At 37.4% G+C, this 14,701-nt stretch overlaps 1 protein-coding gene across 3 annotated transcripts in view; it reads right to left on the bottom strand.

Moving 5' to 3' along the window:
- ARHGAP26 (Rho GTPase activating protein 26) overlaps positions 1-14,701 on the bottom strand; it is a 202,397-nt gene that overhangs the window by 48,698 nt on the left and 138,998 nt on the right. Inside the window, exon 20 of one of the 3 annotated variants that reach the window (XM_072146117.1) lies at positions 4,556-4,712. In XM_072146117.1, the coding sequence (XP_072002218.1) occupies positions 4,556-4,712 (157 nt within the window). Of the gene's footprint in view, positions 1-4,555; positions 4,716-12,027; positions 12,089-14,701 lie in introns of those variants that run through there. The other 2 variants (XM_072146116.1, XM_072146119.1) reach the window with 2 other exon arrangements.

Here is a 14,701-nt window from a genome sequence, read left to right as displayed (position 1 = left end):
TAAAGATAATTTAACTTAGTTCTTTTCTAAGAAAACATTTGGAACACAACAGGTTCCCTTTAAATAGTCCATTTAAAATAATTTTACCCATTAAGAAAATTGAAAAAAAATAATTTGGAAACCTAGTCACTGCGACATTCATCTCTTTGCAAATGCTGCCACTTACTGTGGAGGTTACAGCATACATCAAATGGATATAATCATCATATAATAACATATCAAAGATCAACAAATCTAGAGAAGTAGAAAAATGAACTACATATGAGGGAAGATGGATAACATTTGTAAGCACTCATAGCTTACTCTGTCAAAAATGCAATAGTTGGAAAGACTTTATTAACAAAAGGTTAAGATTTGTGGCCGTCAGTGCTGAAATAACGACATATCTGCCAAATGGCTCCAAAAATTCTGCACAAGCAGAGACACTTATTTACCTCCATAAATAAAGTATGCAAATCATTGTCCTCTTTACTGCCAAAGGCTATGTCGCCTTGTGGGCGAACAGGATTTAGCACATGCACCCGTCACCAGCTATGTGCTGTCTAAAGTTTAGACTATTTTGATCAAAGAATCACGCTGCAACGCCCAAAACAATCTGAATTCCAGAGAATATACTGTACTAACTCCAGGTCATGTTTCTAACTTATGCAGCTATCTGAGAAGAGTGATATGAAAGACAGGAAAGAGGCAGAGTTTAGGTAGGCATGTAAAAACTAAGACCCGGCATTTAACAGTACAGGTCAGACGTTACAAAAAGCTAACATAAACACAACACTATTGGCCTTTAGGATGTAAAAATAAAAAACACTAATCGCTTATAAAACCAAGCATAAGGTACACAGAGACCCTGGTGTTGAAGAGTATTACAGTACAATTTTTGTTATATATTGTTTTGATATTCTGTGTTCCTTTCTCAAACAAAATTAATTGAAGAAAGAAAAAAAAAGATGATGATCTCCAAATCTGCTTATTTATTCAAATACAGTACATATTACACTTTATCCACACATGCAGAAGGTTGCTACGCAGAGGCAAATCTGGGTGAAATACAATAATGGTAGATATGACCTAGGACAGTGAAGGCAAACCTTTTAGAGATGACTGAGATTTATTAGAGGTGTCTGAGAGCAGAACTGTTCTAGTAGCTCATGAAAACCAATCAAAGCTCAGCCTTCATTTTCCTATAGCTATTTGTAACATTAAAGCTGAGCTCTGATTGGTTTCCACGCCACACGTCGGTAAGGGGCTAAATGACCTTCAATTACTAAAGCAAGAATTCTCAACATTAATGTGAACAGGATAGAACGAACTTAAGTAACCAATAACATTTAAAAGTCATGAACAAGAGGATTAATTATTGCACCTACTTTGTACTTTGATAAACATTTTCGAGTTAGATACTATAAAAGAATTTTACACTGACACCTGCCTCGCACGTTTTTGTGACTTTACTACTCCCATGCCAACGAATTACTTATTTAGGCCACATTTTCAATTATAAAAGTTAAAAAAAAGTCTGCTCCTAGTCTGAAATAATCTTCAGAGATAAAGCACATTCATTGCCAGAGATAAAAGCAATAAATTGGCTCATCCCCAGTAGCTTTGCTTTAGAGGGAATTAATTGGTTCCTTTTTTTCTAAAAATATACAATCATAGATAATATGTATTTATACATAGAAAGATACATTCTGATATACAACACTTAATTCAATTGCTTCATATACACTTAATGTCAAAAATAACCTACAGAGGATGCTGGATAACCAAGTGAAGACCAAAGAGAATCATGAAATCCACAATTAACCTTGATGTTCTTATTATAGATTCTTATTATGTGATAAGCATGATATCTGGCACATGCAGCAACAGGACTAAAAATGTACCAATATCTATAAAACACTAGTACAGGAAGACTTGGGACCCTCAGGTTAACTAGAAAACAGAGGAGGAAATTAAGGAAATCGCCACCCAACTGTACTTAACACATCAAAGTATAGAAGCGACATAACAGACAGTCAAAAAAAAGTTTTCTGAGACATCTAAGCTTTGAAGACATCAAATATAGAAGGTTGCACAATAACATGTGTTAGGACTGCAACTTCAATTGTGAAAAGATATACCGTAAACCCCAAAAGGACGCTACTCTCGTGTAGACGTTTCTCGTACAACAATCTCCAATTAGCTGCTCACCTGGGGGCGTTGTGCATGCGGAAACAGAGCCATAGCCTTGGTCAATGACTCCAGTTTTGGAACAATACAATTTGATTAAAAAAAGTTATCAGTAAAATGACCACAGGGTTTATTTGGTAAAAAATATACAATAAAAAAACTGCTTAATGACAGGACAACAACACGCTTCACACCAGGACTGAGTGCTTCATCTGGTTTCTAAACAATGTGTAGATTTGTGCTTCGTTTATCTTGGTATTGCGGATAAATAGGCGAGGATTATGCTCTTACGCATTTCCCAATATCAACATGTTTATATAGTAGATACAAGTGTAACTTTCCCCAATCAAAGTTTACGACTGAGTCTCACTGAACAAATCCCTCGATGGAATTTCAAAGAAGGGTGGGCACACAAAATACCTCCACACCGAAAAAAGGATGTTCCTTCTACCCACCTCTTTCTTCATTTGAAAATACATAAAGAACATGAACATGTGGAATGTAATGACACAAATGACATAAGTAGCGTATGTTCAGGTGAGGCAAATCCTTTCTGAATACTTTATACTTCATCATAGGTGTCATTCAAAAATGAATCATTTTTTTAAATACCATGTTATACACTGTAAATTTGCATATTTTTTATGCGAAAAGTCTGCAACAATGCTGGGCACAAGAATTTGTTGTTTTTCTCTAAATTTACCAATTTTCTGATGCATGAGCACATTTACACATTTTTGTGCCTAAAAATACCCTCCTATAAATTTGCTGTAGTAAGATTTTCTGCAGAGTTGGCAGAGTTATCACCCGATTTCTTTTTGCCTTTTGACTTTTTTCGAAACTCACTAACTTGGCGATAAAAAACACAGAATTTAGATTATAACTGTTTGGCCAAACAATTAAAGGGGTATTCTCACAAAGACAAGATTCTTAAATATACTCAGGATAACAAAATAATACATTCTCTAATTCACTGTTATTAACAAAAATATAGCATTTCACAGATATATGAGCCAACCTGTTGCCCCTAAATCTTCTGAGTTTAAGGTTGTGAAGACATATTGTTCTCCTTCCTGCACTGAACTGCTCTCTGCACTCCAACCCTGACCCATGCATTCGAAGAGGAGCTTATACACACACACTTACTGCCGGCAAGCAACAGCATGAGGAGAGACAGATAAGGTCTTTATCCAGGGGAGGGTTGTTATAGCGTATGTGTATGTTATGGCTGTTATAGCAGAGCTGAGAATGTCATGACTAGATACATGAGATGCATATTAGACATCTCTCATCTATCTTTCTATGGTTCAGATACTCAAAGAATGTTCAGAAGCTAAATAAAAGTGTATGTAAACCTGGACCCTGATAATCTAAACACATTGTCAGCACACAGCATCTCACAGCACTAGAGGAATGAATTTGTGTCTGCTTAGTGAAAATTACGCCCACACACTGGAATTTTACAATGACCATCACTGAGTGATAGGTGCTAAAACAGCAATAAAACTGAGTGAAATTGTAATGAAAATGACATTGTATAAACCTCACTAGGGGGTTGAACTTTAAGAATTTTCTTTCATGGGCAAACCAATTTAAGAGCATGGTTTAAAAAAAAACCAAAAAAAGGTACAATTTCACTCTATACCGGAAAAAAAAGAGAGTGGCACACAATTCCAGACCAAAGATATAAGATCCACCATAATTTCTGAACTTTTCTTAAGCAGATTAAAGGAAATCTACCATCAAAATCAATAATGATAAACCAGGAAAACCAACACATAGATCCAGGCACTGTGACAGTGGCATTCTTCTTAGATTTGTGATCCACGGTTTCTATTCTCAGGACTCTTGTTACCAGGGCCTCTCTGTGTTGTAGCTTCAAAGGCTGTTACACGGTCTCATTCTCCCCCTTTGCTCACTCAGCACTTTCCCCACCCTCTGCTTAATGTTATCTCCTTAGGACAGAGGAAGTTTCAGTGGGGGAAGTGCTCCTGCACACTGTAGCAGCCTGTGAATCAGTAGCATGGAGGGACTTTGTATTGGACTAGGTATCCTTTAGCTATCCATACACATTAGACTCTGCAGATGTCAGGGAAGATAGGATTTCAAGCTGCCTAATCCTCTTGCTCTCGTTGAAATAAGCCACTGCAAAAGATTGTGTGCGGGGTGGATCAACTGAGTGAGCCAAGTAGAAATGTGCAAGTGTAGGTGTTTGAAACATGCAAAAAGTATACAGATACACAAAAGATCTCTCTTGACAGAGATATATATATATCTTTCCATCCTTATATTTTTTGTATATATTTCTATATAATTTTACCAATATTATTTTTAAATAAAAATATATATATGTTTAGAATGCACCACCACACATCATGAAACTTACAGGGAATTTGGCCTGCTCACTTTAATCACTTCCAGGTCAGGATCACTTGAGTTGAGATTATTCACATTGGAGCGTTGAACACAGCTGGAGCTCACCGAGCTGTTTGCATTCGATGAACTGACCGACTCTGCACTTGAATTTACACTGTTCCTCTTCTCTTCTGAAACCAAACCAAAATATGTTAGAATTGAAATTTGTTCCATAATCCAAGTCTGTTCAAATGAATGGCTAAAAACTGCAAGCAATGGTTTTGTCCACCCGCCATCTTACTGTGCCCTAGTAACTTTATCAGGCTCCTGTCCCCTCCCTTTCGGCTCCAAGCCCAGTCACAGCCATAGTTGTGTGCGGGCTTTAAAGGGAACCTGTCATCAGAAATTGGCCTAATAAACCATGACCAGTATGTTGTCAAGCAGATGAACAGCTTCTAGATAGTTTTTTAACCCCTTCCCGACGATGCCCTTTTTCGTTTTTGCGTTTTCATTTTTCACTCCCCACCTGCAAAAATCTATAATTTTTATTTTTTTCATGTACAGAGCTGTGTTATGGCTTATTTTCTGCCTAACAAATGACCCTTCAAAATGGTGGTATTTAATATTCCATGCCGTATACTGGGAAGCGGGAAAAAAATTCCAAATGCAGTGAAAAATCAGTAAAAAAAAAAACGCAAAAGCATTCTTGCGGGCTTGTCTTTTAGGAATTTCACTGTGTGCCCCAAATGACATGTCTACTTTAATCTTTGGGTTGGTACGATTACGAGGATACCAAATTTGTATAGGTTTTATACTGTTTTCATACATTTACAAAAATTAAAACCTCCTGTACAAAAAAAAGTTTGGGATTTTGCCATCTCCTGTCGCTGATAACTTTGTTATACTTTGGTGCACAGAGTGTTGGGTGGTGTCATTTTTGTTGTGACTTTTGATACCATTTTCAATGTTATCATTTTTAGGATTGTATGACCTTTTGATCACTTTTTATAGTACTTTTTATATTTTTTAAAATGGCAAAAAAGTGCCATTTTTGACTTTTTTTCTGCCAAGGGTTAAACACAGTGAAAAACAGTTATTATAATTTAATCGGGCATTTTCGGACACGGCGATAGCTAATGTGTTTATGATTTGTACTGTTTATTTATATTTATATCAGTTCTAAGGAAAGGGGGTGATTTGAGTTATGTTTTTTAAACTTTTTTTTAATTTCTACTATTTTTCAGACTCCCTAGGGTATTTGGAGGTTGTCGGAGCGATCCTACCATACACTACCATACTACAGTATGGCGGCGATCAGCGGGAAAACACCCACGATCGGTGCTAGCAATATGCAGCAAAGACTTACCAGCTAGGAGAGTGCTCAGCCTGTGAGCCCTCTCCATGCACCTGCACCTGGCATGTGACTTAATACTACATCACATGTCGGTAAGGGGTTAAGACCCAGCATGGTGGCATCACCCAGAAAACTTCGAAGTTAAAATGTATAAAGTCGCGGAGGCGGAGAGTTTAACACTGAAGTCATGCTCTCCCTGCCTTTGAACACCTCTTCCCATGTGATTGACATCATGCACCGGACTTAATGAGATCTGATCAATGATGTCCTAGGATATAGGCCCATCAATTACTGTCAAGGGGGCACTGTAAAGCTGGAAAAGCTTGACTTCAGTGTTAAACTCTCCACCTCCTTGACTAATTTACCAATTTAAAACCACTGTGCCATCACTGTGCCCCAATAAAGAAACATCATCTAGAAGCTGATCGCCTTCTTGAAAGCATACTGCTAGTGGTTTATTAGGCCAATTTCTGATGACAGGTTCCCTTTAAAAGCCTAAAATTTGCTGAAATTCAGATTTTAAGGAGCCTTGTCAAAAGATTTTTTTTTTGCAGACCAGTCTGCAGTTGAGAAAAAAAAGAATAGTGCAAGGTGTAATAATAAACACATAGAAAACAATAGTTAAGAGGGCTAACTACAAAAATCATAGATGGTTAAAAAAAGAAAGGTGAGAAATATCTGAGAGAATTTAAAACAGGAAAAAATATAATAAAAAGATTTTGAACCCACTACTTGCTTAAAACTATCACAAAATGCAGACCTCAACAATGAAACAAGAAAAAAAAAAAAAAGGTTCTTGTTGTTAAGTCAGTAGCATGTTGAAAAAGATTTACAAAAATCTCATCCCCATCCATGCTGTGGCCTATGCTGGTTAGCCACTGGCTATTCTGGCCTGCAGTGACTGGGCTATGTGTGTCTACAGTCTGATAAGACAAATTTATACAAAAAAAAAAAAAATCTTAATCCTTCTTAAAATAGATTTAAAAAATTGCCATCAATTACAGTACAGTCCCATTTTTGGCTACATGAACGGCTGCCATCAATATCCGTCTCATGTGCCAGATCACACTGTTAACCACTGAATGAGATTTACCACGGACATGGACAGGTCTTCTCCATAATAGATCTTATGTGGGAAAGTGTTTGCAAAATCTATAAAGTTCAAAGCAGGTAGTTATTTATATTCAATATCCTAAATTCTATGAAAATATCAGACCACAACGCCACATTATTTGCACTTTTCAACTTAAAAGTAAAACTTGTCCATAAGGCTCCAAGAGGTCTCTGGTTTTGAGGTGAAGGTTCTTGGCAGACATCTCTAGGATTACATATTATACTACACTGTGTATTTATGTTACACAAATGTTATTTATTTCCCTACTTTCTGTCAAAACTAGCATGTTTGATACGTCTCTAGATTTCTTTTTGGATGAGAGACAAAATGTCCCTGCAGTTTAATGCATTCTTTTTACATGAAGTGAGAATATCTAAAGTTAATGAGCAATCTCTATATAAACATGACATAAGATTTCTCAACCAAAATGAGCCGCTTACATAAGGATAATGGGCGATAGCAAATAGATCCTTATGCAGCTGTATCCTCTCGTGAGGCAGTCCTACACTGTAAGGTTCATTTTCTTGATACCCCTTATGTTTCTCAGAAACGGTTTTTTTTGTTTTGACATTTTTGCAGTTTTCCCCTCTGTAGGCTTTGTCTAGAATCCTCAGTAGTCCCCTACAGAAGCAGGATGTTATAGAGAAATACTGACCATTGCCAACATAAACAATTGTTGGTGAGATAAAAATCTTACGATTAGATGCAGATCCCTTTTTAAGTTCCCCGTTTTCTCATTTGTTTCCTCCCTCCTCCATTTTCTATAGCCTTTTATTAGCCGCTGTAATCTAAAACCTACGTCAGAAAAATCCATCTTGCTCAACCAAAACGAAGTTTATGTATAGTTTACAACTGAGAAAGAAGCTTTCCTATCTAATAATATATATTACAGGCGGTCCCCTACTTAAGGACACCCGACTTACAGACAACCCATAGTTACAGACAGACCCCTCTGATCTTTAGTGAAACTCTCTGGAAGCTTTACTATAGTCCCAGATTGCAATGACCAGCTGTAAGGTGTCTGTAATGAAGCTTTATTGATAATCCTTGGTCCCATTACAGCAAAAAATGTTTGAACTCCAATTGTCACTGGGGCCAAATTTTTTTTTTTTTGGATCTACAAATATAATATATACAGTTTCGACTTACATACAAATTCAACTTAAGAACAAACCTCCCGACCCTATCTTGTAACCCGGGGACTGCCTGTACCTAGTGTATCATTTTCACCTGTACGGGTAATATAGGACTACAGCAACTACTTATCCGTGTTAGAATTTTATAAAAGGAATATATCACAAATTTTCGATTTGACTCATTAAAAGGGAACCCGTCACCAGGGATTTCATTTTCACTAAAGACAGGTTACATACGCCCATTACAGATACATTGTTATTTCTGCATTCGTTAAGCATTTGCATTACAATACAATTGTGTTGTAATTGTACTGCTCACTTCACAGCTCTCAGCCCCCAACTTTGTGTTCAGGCTGTGTGCTCTGTGAAGGAGCAGGAGGGAGGAGCTGTGCAGGAGCACAAAGCTGAGCAGTCTGCAGCACAGAAAAGTCACATGTGGTTTTTTTGAAATACATCCAAACCCCTGGGACTACACAGATGATTCTGTCAGGATGCAAGGTAAGTAAAAAAACACAATTATATTGTAATGCAAATGCTTAGAGAAGGCAGAAGGACATATTTGCAATACAGCTATAATGGACTTCTGTAACTTATCTTTAATGAAAATGAGGTCCTTGGTGATGTTTTTTTTTTTAAATGTATGGATTGTGTATTTTGTGTCCATGACTACAGGGGCTGCCAAGTTGGCTGAGCTCTAGTATCTACTAGCTCTTGGTACTAAGTGATATTTTTACAGTAACCTCATATCAATAGGCAGCAATAGATTAGAGCAAACTCATTGACATCTATGGAGAGTTTTTTAGGCATGCTACTTCAGGCTGATACTTCAGACAGAGAATTAATAATCAATATAGGTTTCTTCTCCACTGTGCTGCCACTACTAAATACAAGAAATTCATTACTTTTAAAGTCATCTGAGGTCCTATGAGGTACAGTTCAAAAATCATAATGGTGCTGACAGGTTCCCTTTAATATATTTATTATGTGTTTGATAAAACGGTTTACTCTTGAGGGATGAAAATAGTCCACATCCTTAAAACATATGAGTTTTATTAAAACTGTGGGATAAAATATCGGTGTCAAGTATGTCAGCGAAGAGGTGGTGTAGGAAGAGTGTCTAACACTTCAACGGAGCCTACATAAATCACATCCAGTGAAACTAAAGCCATGTTTTAGTCAATCCAAAGAGCATTTATCATGAAAAAGAAATTAAGAAAAAAAGTTCCAAAAATGCTTCAGTCTAGTCAATCCCTCTATGGCAGTGATGGCTAACCTATGGCACTGGTGCCAGAGGTGGCACTCGGAGCCCTTTCTATGGGCACTCAGGCCATCACCAGAGAGGACTCCAGGTATCTTCCTGCAGTCCCAGACAGCACAGGACTTGCTGTGCACAGACCTATTTTAAAGTTACAGCTGTACCTGGGACTATTTTCTGCTTTATTGGTGTCCTCAGGGGCTGGTATCAATGAAAACTGTGACAGAGAAGGGAGTATAAATCACAAATTACATTTCTGTGCTGGCACTTTGCAATAAATCAGTGGGTCTTTGTTGTAGTTTGGGCACTCGGTCTCTAAAAGGTTTGCCATCACTGCTCTATGGGTTTTGTACTGTTAGAGCAAATGTAAATTTAATTGGGTTTTGAGCCTGTAAAATTCATTCTGAAACCTGACAATACTAGCTTTTTCATCAGAAAGGCAGTGCAAAAAATAATTATAATCAAGAATTTGAATTTGTCTATTAGAGACTTTTTTTTGCCCCTTCCAAATAGCGAGCATGGCTTATCAGAAAAGGAGTTTCATGCCTTGAAAGTAGAGGGGACTTAAAAGCATAATCAAACTTTTAACAACATTTAATAAATAAAATCTCTAGGTATGGAAAGAATTGAGCTTTAGTCTCCTTTTCTTATCCATATATTTCATTACACATGTTGTGCTACATACTGTAGATACTTTGCTCACTACAGGAGAAAGAAACAGATGAAAAAAAGGCAAATACTTGCTGCTGTACGTAATTCAGTATATTCGAAAGGTTTAATATTGTAACTTGCTCTATTCCATTTTGAAATTCAAAAAGTTTGAACACTGTACACCAGAACGGTGTTAGAATTCTTAATATTTCTGACACAAGATGGAACACAAATAGGTGGTATAAACTTGGAAGAGACAGTGTAAAGCTGCATCAGCCTTAGTGATAAATCTGCCATATTTTTAGACTATATGTCTAAAAGGTCCAAAAATTAGACACTACTAGACCAATAACTAGATAATTAAAATTAGAAAACTGTTCTACAAAAAGTCTATTTGCAGCCTCAGCTTTAAAATGTCACTTAAGTGAATGACAGGTTTTCGCTAGAGACAATAGTAGCTGTGTCCCACCCGTGTGCTGAAAGTCTTTTCCCTCCTTGTGCAAACACATTTGCATGGCACTTCGCTAAGCAGCAAGTTGTCCTCACAGTTTACAACGTGTGAAGAGACTTCATCTTGATTGGCAAGTATAATAGGCTTTAACTGACTTTTTTGTGTTTCTTCAGTAACTCCCCCCCCCTTCCCAGCTATACACATATCTCTGTTTTAAAAGATCAACGTTAACATGCATAGCATTTGGAACATGAGGAAATATGGGAAAGTGAATGAGGTATCCTGCATAGTTTTCCCACCTGTCAGTAACCGTTTGAAAACCTGTCAGCGGCCAAGACACCACCAAATCTTTGACATTCAAGATCTGAATATAAGTTGTCTCAATAAATAAGTATTCAGTTTCTGTGAAGTAGCTGAGGGTCTGTGGATTATGGCCCACCAAGTCACTGAGGCTTTCACAAAGGGGGCACGGGTGCTGCCAGAGAGGACAGAGAATGGCTCTTTTGTCCAGAAGTGTACATGTTTTTAACCACACGGTTAAAATTCTTTTTTGGAATTCTGGAGGGTTATCTTTCTAGTTCACAGTTTTCTCAGCAGCAGCACACTATCTGCATTTCCAATGACCTTCACATTAGCCTAAACACATCTAATAAAAAAAAGGAACCACACCTCTGCTTTCCAGCCATACAGACTAATTAAACTTAGCAATTATAAAAAAAAATATTTAATCTTTACGAAATTAAAAATGACAGAATTGTGATTTTTAAGTAAAAGAAAAAAAGTGAAAAAGAAAAAAAAAATGAGTTAAATGGTGCGAAAAGGCAGAAGTAAACATGAGGGAAAAGCTAAAAAATAAAGAAAAACTTTTATAGGTTTGTGATTGATCCCATTAGTTTTCTCCAAGTCAAATTAACTAAAAAGGAAACGGAAAGATGGAAATGTAGTGGGACACAATTACGGAGCTACGCACACAAGAATACTGGATTAATTCGTGCCAAAAACTGGTTTACACGTTAAAGGGGTTTTCCCATTTCAGCAAGTTATAGATATTGTTTAAGTAATTGAGAAGTTATACAACTTTCAATATACTTCTATATCTCTGCTTGCCGTTATTCCATAAAAAGCTTCATTGTTTATTTCCAGTGGACAGATATCTCACCATGGTCACACAGGTGCATGGCTCGTTATATCACACAGCTCTGATTACGCTCTATGATATAATGAGCGGTGCACCTGTGTGACCATAGTCAGATTTCTATCCACTGGAAATAAAAAATGAAGCTTTCTATAGAAAGACAGCAAGCAGAGATCTAGAAAACTGTGAAAAATTGATACAGAAAGTATATTTTCATCATAAAGACAGTTACATTTGTCAAACTGGGAATACCTCTTTAAAACTGCCCCATTTTTACATAATTGTTTTCACTGGATTCTTTTTATTGACCACGAAAGCTCTTAACCTCTGAAGCCTCCTTTCACACGCACAAACATTCTGGAAACCGAAATCAGGTAGCAGAATTTGCGGCTGGATATCGATCCCCTGTAGACGCCTATGGTGCCCGGTCGCATTACGGTGAACACACACATTTGTCACTGTACCGTACTGTCAACGGAAAAAAGAGAGCATGATTGGGATGTATATGTGGTACTTCTCGGCTTACATTGATTATTAAATTATTATATCAATGCATTGTGCATGGGTCGCCAAGAGCTGTAAACATTAAACCATCAACTGAGCTCAGTGACAGAACGACAGAATCTACAGCAATTACTCATAAGTCTGGGCAGTTTTACACAGCTGTTGGTCTGTGAAGCACAGATGAAGCAGAGGACTTCTTACATCATAGCGGTATTGGTGTGACTTTGACCCATTCTTCCACATAAGCACTCTTTAAAACCTGAGGCTTCTGTGGGCTCCTTCTATTTAGGTCTATTGCCCAAAAACAATTCTCTCATACAAGTGCTGTTCAAGTCTATATTTTTTCCTGTTAATGGATCGTTTTATAAGCAGGGGTTGTAATAACAGCTGTGCAAGAGTCATAGACGCTTGTACAGGCAATTTTACTCCTATGCGACCACTGGTTTCCTAGAAACTGAAGTTTTCTTTTACCTTGACAGACAGACAATTTCCAAAAATTCAAATTTGTTTTTCATCTATTCTAGAGGTTATGGACATGTTCATTGTAAGGGTGCAGTTGGGAAACTCAGAAAACTTCTAGTCCAAACCAGACCAAGCCAAAAACCTTCATTCACATACCTCAAAATGTAATATCAACCATTGACTAGTCACGTAACTAATTGGGGACAATGCCTATACCTTAAAACCGTGTACCAAAGTATATAGTTCTCCTCTATTCATTGGATAGGGGATGACAATATGACCAGTGTGGGTTGACCGCCAAGACCCCCACTGATTGGTAGGTTTGTTCTCACTAATTGATGAAGTGTCAGGTCCAGCATGCAATTTCATTCAATAATATGCCCAAATTTCTGACAGTATTGAACTGAGTTGCATGACACATGCTGCTTCATTACGTATTGAAAATGGGACTTAACTGCTGGGACCCCCACATCATTAAAGATCCCAGTTTTAGATGGAGCAGTTTTTAGTCTCCTGTGGAAAGGGGATAATAATACCAATTTGTACAGCCCATTAAAACCCTATAGTAGCATAGTTCTGGGGATTTCAAGACCTTGACAGAATTATTGTGTCTCCTGACGTCAATCTAAGTCACATCTGACAACAAGCAGTGTGATTTTGTTTATTTTTTTTTTTAGGACAAAGTAAAACATTCAAGGATTTTCACAAACCATTCTAAAGCCATAAAATGAAAAGTTTATACAATCCAGACTGATGACTGTTTGCAGATTGAGTTATAAAAGCAGTTCTGATTGAATCCAGCTTTCACTGAAGACCCAAGAAAATTACCAAAGTAGGCATGCAGTAAAACATTTTAATAATTCTTCCCACGTCTCTGCAGAATAGACATCTGTAAAAATCATGCCACACAAAGCAGAGCATTGCCTTTTAAACCTCATTTGAAAAACACTTCTTAAAGAACACAAGGTGTGTTCATATGCAAGAGCAATTATCAAGCAAGATGAAACATTCACATTACAGAAGGTAGGCGAAAAAAAAAACCTTGTTATCCTTCTATATCACCATTTCCAGCTCTACTTGAAGGGTCATAGTCATTTGGAAATGTAGCGATTAAGAAAAGTGAATGTTTTTCTGCTCGACATGACAAAAATTGTTTTCGTATAAAGTCAGTCTCTACGCCCAGGTGGTAAACACTGTAGGATGCTAGGAAAAATAAGGGAAAAACCACCTACATGTGCCATTACTGAAAAATCACAGCTTAAAAAACCCATCTTTTGCACTCCAGCCACTATGCCATTCGGCAGCGGCACGCGGATGAGATTTGCCATTACTGTACAATTCAGTGGATTAGCCTGCCGGCAACCCTTCTGCTGCCTAATCATATCCACAGGGCATAACTAACTGATCAGTGGGACTCCCAGAAATATAGAAAACAGGGGTCCACTGTACCCCAAAGTGATAGGTAATAAATGTGTAATGCACTTCTCTATGGTAATAACAGATAGCAGAACACAGTACTCGGCTACTTCCTTCAGTGTCAGACGGTGAATGAAGTGGCAACACACATGCCCAATCTGTCACTCCATTCGTTTGGGGATGCAGGAATGAACAAACATTGCTTTTGTATGGTAATCTGTATGGCAGACAATGGCATTATTGCACTTTTCCTTGGAGCATTTACATAGCAGTATGAGGCTCAATTTACACCCCCAGTGGTGAGGGTTTGCATTACACTCTGTGTAATGGAAACTAAAAATTTATTGTTAACAGTCATTCTTTTGTTCACCCTTGTTTCCCCATAGGACCTTCAGGTACTCCTCTGCTACTAATAGTAGAAGAAAGAGGTGGAATGCTGTGCTATTTTATCTGCTATTTAATAATGGAAAGGTGAACTTCACTGTAAAAAAGGGAGCACCTCTTTCAGCCCCTTTCATACGAACAGCAAAAAACCTTACATTCAAATGATGTCTTTAGAAACCTGTGTATCAGGTTGATGCTCACTGATTTTTTTTGTAAAAAAATTATTTTGTTGATGTTGAAGTGCTCACTGGGATAACTTTACCCAAAAAGCTGTAGCTCTCTATTTATTCATCATTTAAAAAATAGTGACAGAGA

This window comes from Engystomops pustulosus, chromosome 4 (assembly GCF_040894005.1).
Source record: "Engystomops pustulosus chromosome 4, aEngPut4.maternal, whole genome shotgun sequence".
In the NCBI taxonomy this organism is placed as follows: domain Eukaryota; kingdom Metazoa; phylum Chordata; class Amphibia; order Anura; family Leptodactylidae; genus Engystomops; species Engystomops pustulosus.
Note: the sequence above shows the minus strand (reverse complement) of the source record. Positions and strands in the feature narration are given on the sequence as shown.